Genomic DNA, 14,114 nt, shown 5'->3' on the forward strand with positions numbered 1-14,114 from the left:
ATGACAATTTTTCTGTTGATTTCAGCATGGCAAATTCTATTTAATGCACTTAGGTAAACACACAACACTAGTTTTACAATGTCTCCTGCCCTTAAGACTTCACTCTGTGGGAACAGTTTATTTTTCACAATTTAATAGTAAAATTCTTACTTCAAAAATAGCAAGCAAAGCACTATCTATTTTGTTTTAAATAATGAGATATCCAGTCATAACAGCAAATTCATTTACTTCTTATTCATGATATAAAAGTTTATCTGATTATAAAAAGTTGCAGTTTTTCATTTACTGTTGAATTTCAGCAGGAGTTTAGGACTCTTGGTAGAATAATGATTTCCCTTGATATCTCTTGATACTTTCATATTTATACCTTACCATTTCCTTTTAATTACTATTATTAAAGCTACAATGTTCTCCAAACTTCACTTTTAAATCCATTCAAAAAATACTGTTTAAGGAATAGATAGATACTTCAAGAAAGTTGGTAATGGAGCTATTCCTGAAAGAGCATGTAAATATTTACGTTGTTCAACATCAGGTTGCTCGTCTCCTCTCTGGAAGACATTAGGGAATTTCAAAGTTATTTGCAACTTCTGTCTTTTCTTTTTCAAAGAGACTAGTCTACACAAACCAGCAAAATCTGGAGAAAGGGGTCTGATGTCATACTGGAACGTCTTGTTCTACCTCTTTAAGGTTCAACAGTAAGTCACAGAAATTAAAATTCTTGTTGAGTAATGAAAGCTAAGAGAACGTGGAACTGTTAAAAATTAGTCCTCTGAAACTAAAATGAAGATATGAGGTAGAAATGCCTAGATGTTATAGATGACAGTAACTTAATTAGTGTTGCGTACATACCAGAAGTATAATATTATCTTTTCTGCACTTGCTCCTGAAAAAGTATATAGGTATGTCCTTTGACAATAGTTCCAGAGTACATGCTTTTATTGACCTTGTGTAACACAAGAGAGAAAACTGCGAAGTTAAGGCTTGTTATTTCTCTGAACAGTAGATGTCACTAAACTTTTTATATTTACCATAGAAGAGTAATTACATTTCATCCACTATTCTCCATTGCAACAGGACTATGAGAGTAGAGAGAATATTATTTATACTATGTAGGAAAGCTATATGACTTTATGATCAACACAATAGCTTTCACAAACACTAGTTGTATGTTATTTTTATCTTAGTTTCAATATCCTGCACTCTCATTTTTTACTTTTCACTTCTTAATTAGAGAAAGCCTGTCACTCTCATGCAGTGAGTACATTTACTACTCTAAAAAGACGTTCAAATTATTTTGGCTGAATAATACTTGTAAATTCCTAATATTTATCAACAAGAAAGTAGTATTGCAGTTACATAAAAACAACCCTAACACAATATCATAACACTCAAAAATGTCACAGCTTGTAAAATAGAGTGAGTGAGTCTAAGAAAATTTGCTTACCTTTTTTTCAATCCCACTTGCTTTATTTCTAGCAAAGTTTACTCATTTTTTAAGAGGGAATTTTCTGTATCAGGGATATCCCATGAGAAAAAGATACACTGAATCAACTCCATGAAGGCAAAAAATTAACTATTTTTCATAATATGCATCTTCTGTAACATGAAAAAAATCTAAACCGCCTGTGACATTTCTTAGGAATTGTTTATAAGCTAAGAATTTCTTTTGATTTCTTATAATAAATATAATTATTTCTATAATTAGCTTTTGACACATAACTTTTCTCCCCACTGTCTATAAAACACTAAGTTTTCTAATGCAAGAACTTATTTTGTTTTTACAAACAACAAGAACAGCTGCCTCATAAGAATAAAACAGATACACTCCTAAAAGAACAGATCACGTAACTATATGCATCATATACAGTATTTTACTATCTCACAGTATTCTGAACACATACTTTGTGTTGTCCTTTTGAACCCTCTGAAGAGCCTTGGGACCCAAACATGAGTTCAGCATGGCAGAAAGGCCAGGCCATTATCTGAGATTTTCGGGAAGGGATTCATTGTTACTCACTCAAACATGTAAGATCAGAAATACCAGCTAACTACTAAAACAGTTGTGCTTTACCTATGCTATAAGAAGAACAATATTTCCTTCCTAACAAATTTTCCATTTGCAATTTTTTTTTCTCATTCACGTCTCAGCCAATTATGTAGTAAAACCTGGAAGGGTACGGACAATGGAAAGGAAAGGTACGAAAACTCATAATGAGAAACCTTGGACCATCAGAAAGTAAAGAAATTTTAAAAAGTGGATTTAGGCTCCTTTTCTTACAAAATAGGCTCCTAAAAATGGCACATTTCTATCCTGCAATGTTTGTATACAATGTATGCTCCTTAGCAAGGACTTCTCATGTCTTTCCTTCATGATGCCAAATCTTCTGCCCATTCTGCCTACCCAGGAACCCAGCTCCATGCTCAGCTTCGCTCACTCCCTCCTACAAATGACTGGGCAAACGCCTGAGAGTTATCATCATCTCCCATCTGTAAACTGCTCCTACAGCTTCATCCCCCCAAATATTCTGACCATAGAGCTTCTATCTCAGTGATTTTCAGTCACGTTATCTATTATTCAGGCACTGAAGTCCTTGAACAAGGAAAGCCGATCATTTCATTAGAACAAGGATGTGGATTATATGGAAGTAATTCTTTAAAAGTAGTTAATACTGCAAAATATTTAATTTACTAATTGGCTACCATGCTAACACTTATTAATTCAATATTCTTACTCTAATTTTCATTAATCATATCAAGTTACACTAGGTAAATTTTGGTCTGTCAGTGTGCCCATGAATGCACTGAATGGAAAGCCCAAGATATGACCTGCCCCTCAGTCTGAATGGAAACCTGGTTCTGCTGCCATCCCCAGTCAGAGGCTTTCATTCACCAGGGCTGCTACATTAGTTTCTTTCAGAAGCAAAAAATCTGAAAGTATTAAATTAAGATCTCCGGTCACATATAAGATATACATAAATACATGAAACACTCGGGGTTCCTTAAACATACAATACAGAGTCAGTTGATCAGAATGAAGACGTTCCGTTCTAATGGTAAATCTAACCTCTTATTGCTAAGGGAAAGATGAGATGTATCAAAACAGAAAGCAAAAGTGGAACCTGTTACACACTTCTAGCTATCGTGAAAAATAACAGATCTGCAGCTTCTCTTGTGTTAGTAGTTAATGGTGCATTCTATCACCACATGTATTTTTATTGTAATAGTTCGTTGTCAATATGGACATTGCATTTTTTTTAAATAACTAGGTCTACAAAATAAGTGCAATAACATGCCAAACAATTTATCAATTAATGTCATTTAGTTTAACTCTTCGTGACATTTTAAATCATCATCCTGGGAAAAGTGACATACTTAAATCTCAGAGGTCTGAAATAATTGGAATATTTTCCCCATTTTACGGGGAACACATAAAGGATGATATTCAAGCACAAGCTGAATAGGGAGCACTATGGGAAGTTTATTGTAAAATGAAAATATCAACCTCATTGAAACCTTTAACAGACACTCCAAAACATGAATACAAAGAACCATAACTGTCTGATTATACTGGATTACCGCTGATGCCATTCAGCTGATACACAGACTGCGTATTGGCTAGATATAAGATGAAACCTAAAGGAAATTTCAATTAAATAAGATGAAATGTTATAACTGCCTTATAAAAAGAAAATTCAATCATGGAAAGAAAAAGTTAATTTCTCTTTATATATTTCTTATGAAGAAACTTCAGTTTGCCATTCCAAACTGAGAAACAGCAGAATCTAATATCCTGTATTAAACTGGCCTCTGGGAACTATTCATTATTAATATTAGCCTCAGAACAACCACAGTTAAACAACAACTTTGTTTTGCACTTGTGTTAATAGATGCCTTGATAATTTAATATTTACAAAGAAGAGCAGCAAATGGTAGAGATAATTGGTGCTGGAAATTCCCAATGGCAAACAAAATCTGCCCTAATAGCAGATGAATAAAGTAATGTGTTATTCTTATTAAAAAAAAAAAAAGACACAAGAACTTTCAAGTTCTACCATTAAAGTGCCAATCATCTAGTTAATATAATCATATGTGTGCTGTTTATTTAAGTAACACACTAACACCAAAAAGCTACAATCCAAGCACATATTTCCTACACACTGTGATCGCTGCCTCCTCGGGTAAAGGACTGCATCGAGCATCATTCAGGAATATATGAAGGACAGCATAGTCTTACTGAGATAGGATGATATGTTGAGATTTACAGTAAACAAAAATGTATCCACACATTTCTTAGATCATCCTCTGACCATCCAAATCCATGCATCTGTTACTCTAATTACAAGACTTTTGCAGCTGTGGCAAAGCTGAATCTGAGATAGCTAATTTCCTTTTAATAGAGGTTGGGATGAATTTCAAATAAAACACGCAAGGGGAAGCAGTATCAACCTCTACAACAAATACACAGAGTGTGCAAGGAAAAACTGTATTCCTCTCCCTTTTAAAATCTTTTGTTATTCAGGCATGCCAAAATTCAATAGTTTCACTAGTGAAAGAGATAATAGATTAGAAAGAAGCTCACTTTTTAATCAGAAGCAGCTCTTCATCGTCGTTCAGATCCACTTACATTACAGCATACTTAGAAATCAACAATCTCTCTGATTTATTATAACGAGTTTGAAGTATACAATATTCGTGATATTCAATTTAATGGTTTTGGTTATTTATGTTTCCCTTGTTTTCTTCCTTAATACTTTCAGATCAGAATCATACAAGCTCATTAAAGAAAAAAATAATCATGTTGCTCAAGTAAGAGTTCAGACTACCAGAAGTACCAATTCAGAACTGATTCAATTTTAATTGTAAATGGAGTTCTCTAGGATCAAACCATGTTTACCAATGTGACAGTGGAGATAACTGTAAATTGCAAAAAAAAGAACCTTGAAAGCCCTTGAAAATCTATTTTTAAGAGCTGAAACCTGGTATATAATACTCTAATCTATTCCTATATGGCAAGCAGAGTGAAATGTAGCAGTATTCATTCGTCTCTCCTCTTAGATGACAGCAGCTGAACTAGCTGCTGTATTAGTTATGTTAGGGTTGGAAATACTGCATTTTGAAGAAACACAGTAGTGTGAAAACTATGGAAAATAATTTCCTGGAGCGTTTGAAAGTACTGGCACATTTGTATTGATAAATGTTGTAGTCCAGAATACAGTTTTTAAAACCACTGATGAAAAAAGGATCTTGTGCAGACCGGCTACCCCAACAAGACTCCAAGTTGTAATGGTTCGTCCATTAGTACCTCTTATGACCAATTGACCAAATACAAAATAATAACCTGTGTAAAACCTGCAATGCTAGAATTGCACCGTATCTTTATAATTTAATAAAAATCAGTTGAAATACTGGTTTTAGTGGAAAAAAGCTTACTAGTTAGGAGGCAACATGGAAGGCTGCATAAAACATGTCCATATTATGAAATAAAAGCTCAATAGATGCTACTGCAATGTGCCAATCAAATTCAAAGTTTGACTAAGAATTATTTCATAGATATGACAGAATAAATTCTGGAGGCATTTTTGTTGTTTTTAGCACTATCAACAAAACTATACAAAGTAGCCTACAGAAAGTAACACTTCTTCATCAAATTTCTTGTTTGTGGTTTCATATTGCAAAAACCGTGCTTTGAAATATTTTATATAAAGCAGAGACATAATCTTATAAATAAGGCTTGAAATTATGATTATTCATCACATTTATGTCCTGTTTCAGCTGTACTACTGACAATAATTCTCTGAAGTATTCATTGAAGCATGATCAACTATTATTATTAACGCAACAGTACAAAATGTTTTTTATTTCAGTAATGAGTAAATATTTTCTATGAAAGTAAGCTAAAGAAATGGAATCTTGCACCATCACTTAGTTTTATACATGCAGTTCTGAATGAATCAAAAAAAGCCTATTAATAATGGCAAATTAATGCCTGTACAATAAACCTTGAATCATAGAATCACAGAATGGTTTGGGTTGGAAGGGACCTGAAAGATCATCTAGATCCAAAGCGCCTGCCGTGGGCAGGGACACCTCCCACTAGACCAGGCTGCTCAAAGCCCCATCCAGCCTGGCCTTCAACACTTCCAGGGATGGGGCATCCACAGCTTCCCTGGGCAACCTGTTCCAGTGCCTCACCGCCCTCACAGTAAAGAATTTCTTCCTGATACCTAATCTCAATCTACCATCTTTTGGTTTAAAACCATTACCCCTCAACCTGTCGCTACACTCCCTGATAACGAGTCCCTCCCCATCTCTCCTGTAGCCCCCCTTTAGGTACTGGAAGGCTGCTATAAGGTCTCCCCGGAGCATCCTCTTCTCAGGACTGAACAACCCCAGCTCTCCCCGCCTGCCTTCATCAGAGAGGTGTTCCAGCCCTTGTGGCCCTCCGCTGGACCGGTTCCAACCCGTAGCCTTGGTGAACCTCATGAGGTTGACATTAAATTATTTTTAAAAATAAACTGGTTCTTAATGTCTTTGTAAAAGCCCTTAAACAAGGTAAAAATCAATCTACCTCTCAAGTAATGCAGTGAAACTGTGTGCAGAACACTGTGCATCAAGGAGCACAGCAGTTAACTAGCAGAAATATTTTTCTTTTTTTTCTGTTTCAATTAGAATTATGTATATATTACTTGTAGATAAAGCTACAACACAATTTTCCACACAGAAATATTTTCAAGACCTAACTTTCTCTTTGGTTTTGAAAGGTTGTACTATCAAATGATAAAAACAGAGGAAATCCTACACATAATTGCTTCTCTCAGTATTACATTTTTTTTCCAATTGAGTTCTACCATAATTTGAATTATTTTCATTACAAAATGATGGTGGTAAAGAGAGCAGAAAATAAAACAAACAATAGGTAAGGTATGCCTAAATTCTCTAAATCAAGTCGTTGCGGCTTCTCTTCTATGCTCCCACAGGATTGGTTTGGAAAGTAAATTATGGACAAACACATTCATCACATGCAAATCAAATACTGGAAGAGCAGATCACTCATAAATGCCTATTGAGACAACTGAAATTATCACATCTCCATCCTTATCTTGTGTTTCTAATTAACAGAAAAAATGGAACTATCTAAACAATAGCATACGGGGAAAATGAAAAGCAAGAAACAATTCTTCAACCTCATGTTAATTAAATGGAGATGAAATGACTACACTCTTCTGTATATGTTCAACAATTCTTTTCATTTCTTTTAATAACTCCTTTTCATGCAGCTTTTTTTTTTTCCTTTAAGCCCACTCATTTCTGCTCTTTAAACAGAACAAGGAGAGTGCAAAGGACATTAAGAGGAGATAAAAATGCAGATCAAATAATCACTCACATGCATGAAGCATTCTAAGTCTGACAAATTTTAACTTTATATGTGCACCTACTGAAGCACCATAGCACACACAATAATGGAAAACAAAGAGCAGATTAGTTGTTGCACTGGCCCCACCACTGAAAGTTTAAGTCAAAGTATGACTCAAATAGCAGCTTCAGAAGGCCAGTACAGATTTAGGTAGCATTTAAAAATATACCAGCTAAGTATAGCTAGTGCAGCTACAACTAAAAAGTGGCATTAAAAATAATTTTAATAAACTATCGAGCAGCCTTTAGTTTCATATTAAGAGCAAATTGAATGCACATGGTACTATATTATAGTCGCTTAGACTACCAAAAATAGAATTTGAGGTTTCTGAACAAATCTTTAAATCAACAAATCTTTAAAACAGCAAATAGAATACTGCAGAAAAACATCAGCATGAAGCAAATCAATTTCGTTTTGCTGCAACCCACATAATAGAAACTATTTCTAATTATATATTACTGGTCCTTCTTAAGTAATAGTAATCAAAGTGTATGGACTTCTAAGCAAAATAAAAAACATTCCGCTGCTTAGTCCATTTTCTCTCTAGTCAATTTTCTTACCTCTTTTTACCCAAGAAGCATTTTCAGTTGATGAAGTTTTTGACAAAAAAAGAGCAAGTTTATTTTCTTTCAAAAAAACCTACTATTCTTTTTACATAGCTCTAAATCTTCTTTCTACTGTGAATTAAATTGTTCCATTCTAATCTATGTGCTCTACACATTAAATTTACCCATGACTAATTTGCCTTCCCTGACCTAAAAAGGAGAGAACAAGGGCTCCCAAATTCCTTGCAGAGACCAGGCAGTCACATAGCTGCACCTTGAGTGCTCAGGTAAGGAGGGGCTGAAACTCCAGTGGGGTTCTGAGTCCTGAACACCTAAGAGCTTGCTTACAAAGCACTAGGCAGTTTGGCTTTTCCCTGCTAGCCTGTCATTCCCTTGTTGAGTGTATTTGCAGCACAGCACCAAGAGTGTTGTGCCCACTAGTGTGAAACAGGTTCCAAGTACCCATCAAACAACAGATGCTCTGAGCTTCTGTTAGAAGATACGACAAATGTATCTCCAGCCATCCCACAGGGTACCCAGAAACCCTGGACAAATGCTCAAACTCCTCAAACAGGGAACAGACCTAGACAAAATTTATGTACACTAGTCCCACTAAAATGTATTTTAGCCTTTGGTAAAACACATTTCAAAACTTCATGAGCTACTTTCCTAAAAACTTGTATTAGTAACTCAAAAAAAACCCACTCAGAAGTGCCTCTGTCATTACCGTTAAAATCACTGAACTTGGTTGATTGTTGTCTTGATTCAGAAATTTTCATTATGTTTACCTATCAAATTCAGAAGAATTAGCTCATAAATACATAATGGTCTATGTGGCCAACCACATAAAACGAAAATAATTTTGAATACCCCAGAAAACAAGATTGATAAAATAATACTGGAAAGAGGTATTTTGATTTATTAACCTGTGTGTTTCATAAAAGTAAGAAGTTTTCCTGAAGATACCGTTTGCTTGCTTGGTTGCATTTTAAAACTGTAGTTTTATTCAGGATAGTTTTATTAAAAATTTTGTTTCTGCCTTTAAGGAAGGTGGTAGCTCTCTCTCATAACCTGCTGTGACAATCTGCGATAATAATAAACAAATTTTGTGAAGATTTTGAAAGTTAAAAGTAAACAGGGTAAAATAACTTTTTCCCTCCATGTACCAGGCATAACCCAGGCTGTGTGCATTGGCAAGTCTATGGCACTAACAAAACATATTAGATTACAGCTCTTCTTCCTGACTTGAGATTTATATGACACATTTGTATTCAGCTTTCTAACTGAAAGCAATGAAACAATGAAATCTTCATATGGGAAGACACTGCTACATATATTTTGTCTCTCAAATATATACTCTGAATCACTATTAGCTTTGTAAACACACCTTCAGAATAGCTGTTCCTATTCACTGCTAACCGCCAGTGCGTCTTTCAGAGGTACATTGAAGCCACATTGTCACCTATAGCAATTAGAAAAGTACTAATCCACATCGATGAGCAGGGATACCCTTTTTCCAGAGTTTAAAAAAAAAAAAAAAAAAAGAAAAGGCAGCGGAGGTAGGGATAGCACTTCTCCAAAAATAATTGTTTCTAAAATTATTTATATTTTGCAGGCATCAGACTACCATCTAATGAATAAATACCGTGCTCTTTTTCAGTAATTGCAATTACCAACTAAGACATTACACAATACAGTTTTAATAAATTTTAATTATTCATCTATTACTTTTCCCCTTGGTTTTATTTTCTAAGAACACAGGAGTTCTAAACAGGCACTCTGATTTAACATTGATCCCACAGTTACAGAAATTATTAAGCACTAGAGCATTTATGAGGCTAGTGTAAATCACTAATGCTATTACCTGCTCTGATTTTTATGCTGTTGTTTTCTTGGCAAACAGAGCCAGGTTGAAACACATTCTACCATGACATAATGCTGGGACATTAATCCTATTTTCCCCCATGGTACTTGCAATACTTTTCCGGGATTTCCCCAAAGGAATATTGTGAGTTAGGCTTTTTTTCTTTCAGTGTTTCTTATATATGATGATCTTGAAGAAGTGTTTTAATTAATGTTTATGTCTCATATTTCAGCCATATCATTGTAGCAGAGTATATACTGTGATATTTTGAGAGAAAAACAGGTGGAAATTAAGTAGATTCCCTTTGATACAAACTCAGTATAAGCAGCTTCATGACAGTGTCAAACTGGAGAAGAAACTACACAAAGGAATGGCAGGAACAGAAATAAGGTACCCCAAGAGTATAATGTCTGATAAACTTCCATATTTTAGAGGAAGAAGTCCAGGCAATTCATACTTTAATACACAGAACCCGAGTTTTGTTCCCTTCCTTATCTGAGAAACCAGTGGATTTTTCTGAAATAAAGTTTGCATGTAACTTAACTTCTTTGTTGGCCATGCAAGAATCTGTAAATTTCAGACAGGACAGATTGCTTTTTGCCATGATTCATTTTCACCGTATGAATTATGCTCCTTACGATGCAAATTATTATGGTGAAAAATCATTATTGACTTATATTAATAGCAAAAAAATATATAATAGCAACAAAAAACCTTATTTTTACCCAAATAAATGTAACAGCTTTGAATTAGATAAGCAATAATAATGACCTCCTTTCAGAAAAAGAAAGTGTAGTCTTTCTTTTTAAATTGTAGGGATCATTCCTGTTGATAATAAGCACCATATGCACTTAAAGAGCTGGCATTTCCAATAATCAAAATTACAATAGTGAGAAAAAAAATAAATCTTCCTTACCTATGTATACAATTTTTAGATTCGAGATATGCCATACCAGAAGCAGCATCTAATGAAAATTTCACCAACTGCTTGGTTTTTAGCTCATCCTTCTTTTTTCTTAAAAAGGACAGGAAATCACCTCCTAGAAAAACAGACAGAGAGACAGTGAGACGTGAGAGATGGGATGCCTGTTTCCCACAGATAAGACGCCATTTCCCACAGCATTCTCCTGGACAAACTGTCTGCTCGCGGCTTGGACGGGCGTGCTCTTTGCTGAGTAAAAAACAGTCTGGATGGCCGGGCCCAAAGACCGGTGGTGAATGGAGTTAAATCCCGTTGGTGTCCGGTCACAAGTGGCCTCCAGGGGCCTGTTCTCTTTAATATCTTTATCAATGATCTGGACAAAGCCATCGAGTGCACCATCAGGAATTTTGCAGATGACACCAAGTTGGGCGGGAGTGTTGACCTGCTCGAGGGATAGGAAGGCTCTACAGGGGAAACTGCACAGGCTGGATCGATGGGCCAAGGCCAGTGGTATGAGGTTCAACAGGGCCAAGTGCTGGGTTCTGGGTCACAACAACCCCATGCAGTGCTACAGTCTGGGGCAGAGTGGCTGGAGAGCTGCCTGGTGGAAAAGGACATGGGCGTGTTGGTTGACAGCCAGCTGAATATGAGCCAGCAGTGTGCCCAGGTGGCCAAGAAGGCCAATAGTGTTCTGGCTTGTATGAGAGATAGTGTGGCCAGCAGGACTAAGGAAGTGATTGTCCCCCGTTCACTCGCTACTGGTGAGGCCACATCTTGAATATTGTGTTCAATTTTGGGCCCCTCACTACAAGGAAGTCATTGAGGTGCTGGAGTGTGTCCAGAGAAGAGCAACAAAGCTGGTGAAGGGTCTAGAGAACAAGTCCTGTGAGGGGCAGCTGAGGGAACTGGGGTTGCTTAGCCTGAAGAAAAAGAGGCTGAGGCGAGACCTTATCTCTACAACTAGCGAGATGGGCGTTAGTCTCTTCTCCCAAGTAACAAGTGATAGGACAAGACGAAATGGCCTCAAGTTGCACCACGGGAGGTTTAGATTGGATATTAGGAAATATTTCTTCACAGAAAGGGTTATCAAGCACTGGAACAGGCTGCCCAGGGAAGTGGTTGAGGCACCATCCCTGGAGGTATTTAAAAGACACGTAGAAGTGGCACTTAAGGTTATGGTTTAGTGGCAGACTTAGCAGTGTTAACAGGTTAACAGTTGGACTCAATGTATCTTAAACACCTTTTCCAACGCAAACAATTCCATGATTCCACGATACTCACATTTATCTCTCAACAGGGGTGCAAGACCAGACCAAATGCACCTATTAGCTGTTCTCCTCAACCCATTAGTCTGAAGTTAGCCTAAGTAAAAGGAAGGAACTCAACTTTCAAAATGCAGTTTCCCTAACTTCCCTTAAATACTAGGTGCTTAAAAGTGAAAACTGCATAGCATGTTTTTGATATGCCCAAAATCTTCACCAGTTTACATCAATACAGACTTATATGAAAATTACAGACAAAAACAATTGATAATTTGAGATAATTATACTGCTCTAATCACAGCATGGTTGCTGTAGGGATTCATAAAAACTGTGAATAGAGAGGTTAGGTCCTATTAGTTACATGAGAGCAACTGATTTTTAATTGATCACTTGCAGTGGTGTTTCTCAAATTCTGCATGATGTATTTGGAGGGGTAACAAAGTGTTTTACTCCTTGAGCAATATTAACTGCATTTTGACACTGGCAATTGAAAACAAACAACTATTACTGTGACTTCACAGTCTTTTTACCTTTAAGGAACAAAGTCACTGTCCTCTTGTCTGAGGAGGGGAAGGGGTCAGCATGAAGGATTTTCAAAAAGGAATTTCTGTTTGCAAAATAAGCTTTTGGAAAACTGATTTAGGAAAAAGACAAGCAGAGGAGACATTATATAAGCACTGAAATGCCATGTTCTGATTGATATAACTCTATTAAAGATTTTTTCTAAAATATATTCTATTGTTCCCAGTAAAGACAAAAAATCATAGTGGAGCTTTCCACATCACACTATTTGCTAGTGTTTAGCCAGCCATTGCTCCAGTCTTTGTTTCTTTTCATTTTGCACTGAATTGACTACAGAGATTCTGTCTTGCAAATAATGCACTGTTACATAATTTTACATACTGCCTTTCTTTGCAATGTTAAAAGACACTACAGTCTAAAAGCTTCACATGGGATTTTCTTAGGAGGCCATTTCTATTTGTATTTCATACTGTAAGAAATAATTCTCTTTAAGAGCATCTTAAAGAAAAAAGTCTACCATTATGAAATGTTACTTATCTAATGCCCTTCAAATATTAAGTTGGAGTAAATGTAAAATGGATTAGCACCTTTAACTGACAACTGCTTTGTTCATTCATTTTGCCTGGGATCAGGTTTCTTTTAGTACAAACGATCTGGATATAGGCTGTCCCTTAATGAAAACTTACAGAAAATAAAGACCTGATAAACTATAGATAAAAACTACTGTTTCCACTTCGCTGGATCCCTTCTTTGGAAAGACAGTAATACTAGAGAAAAGACAGAAAACACTCTATTTTCACAGAATCATATAATAGTTGAGGTTGGCAGGGACCTCTGGAGGTCATCCGGTTCAACTGCCTGCTCAAGCAGGGTCACCTAGAGCCAGTTTCCCAGGACCATGTCCAGATGGCGTTTGAATGTCTCCAAAGAGGGAGACTCCACCACCTCTCCGGGAAACCAGTGCCTCATAGGGAAAAAGCGTTTCCTGATGTTCAGGAGGACCCTCCTATGTTTCAGTGTGTGCCCATTGCCTCTGATCCTGTAACTGGGCACCACTGAAAAGAGTCTGGCTCTGTCCTCTTTGCACACTCCCTATTTATTTACATCGATAAGATGGCTCCTGAGCCTTCTCTCCTCCAGGCTGAACAGTCCCATCTCTCTCAGCTTAGTCATAAGAGAGCTGCTCCAGTTCCTTCACAGCCCTCTGCAGGACTCTCCCCAGTATGTCCATATCTCTGTTGTACTGGGGAGCCCAGCACTGGACACACTACTCCAGGTGTGGCCTCACCAGTGCAGAGTAGAACAGAAGGGTTACCTCTCTTGATCTGCCAGCAACACTTCTAATGTAACTTTCTTTCTTGCAATGGCACGTTGCTGGTACATGTTCAACTTGGTGTGCACCAGGATCCCCAGGTCCCTTTCTGCCAAGCTGCTTTGCACCCAGGCATTCTCAAGCCTGTACCAATTTGAAACAGCTTTTGTTTTACAAAAGATAGTTACACACGTTACATCTCCAAAGTCTGACCAGGTGAATCTTGGGATACTGAATTTTAAATTCCAATGAAGTCTTAAAAGAACAGAA

At 36.6% G+C, this 14,114-nt stretch overlaps 1 protein-coding gene across 4 annotated transcripts in view; it reads right to left on the reverse strand.

Moving 5' to 3' along the window:
• Positions 1 to 14,114, reverse strand: part of FER (FER tyrosine kinase) — a 174,647-nt gene that overhangs the window by 37,527 nt on the left and 123,006 nt on the right. For 3 of the 4 annotated variants that reach the window (XM_054184659.1, XM_054184660.1, XM_054184662.1), the window contains one exon: positions 10,743 to 10,866. The exons of the other annotated variant lie outside the window; for it this stretch is intronic. In XM_054184659.1, coding sequence (XP_054040634.1) covers positions 10,743 to 10,866 — 124 coding nt within the window. The remainder of the gene's footprint in view (positions 1 to 10,742; positions 10,867 to 14,114) is intronic. 4 annotated transcript variants of the gene reach the window in all.

This window comes from Rissa tridactyla, chromosome Z (genome assembly GCF_028500815.1).
Source record: "Rissa tridactyla isolate bRisTri1 chromosome Z, bRisTri1.patW.cur.20221130, whole genome shotgun sequence".
NCBI classification, from domain to species: Eukaryota; Metazoa; Chordata; class Aves; order Charadriiformes; family Laridae; genus Rissa; species Rissa tridactyla.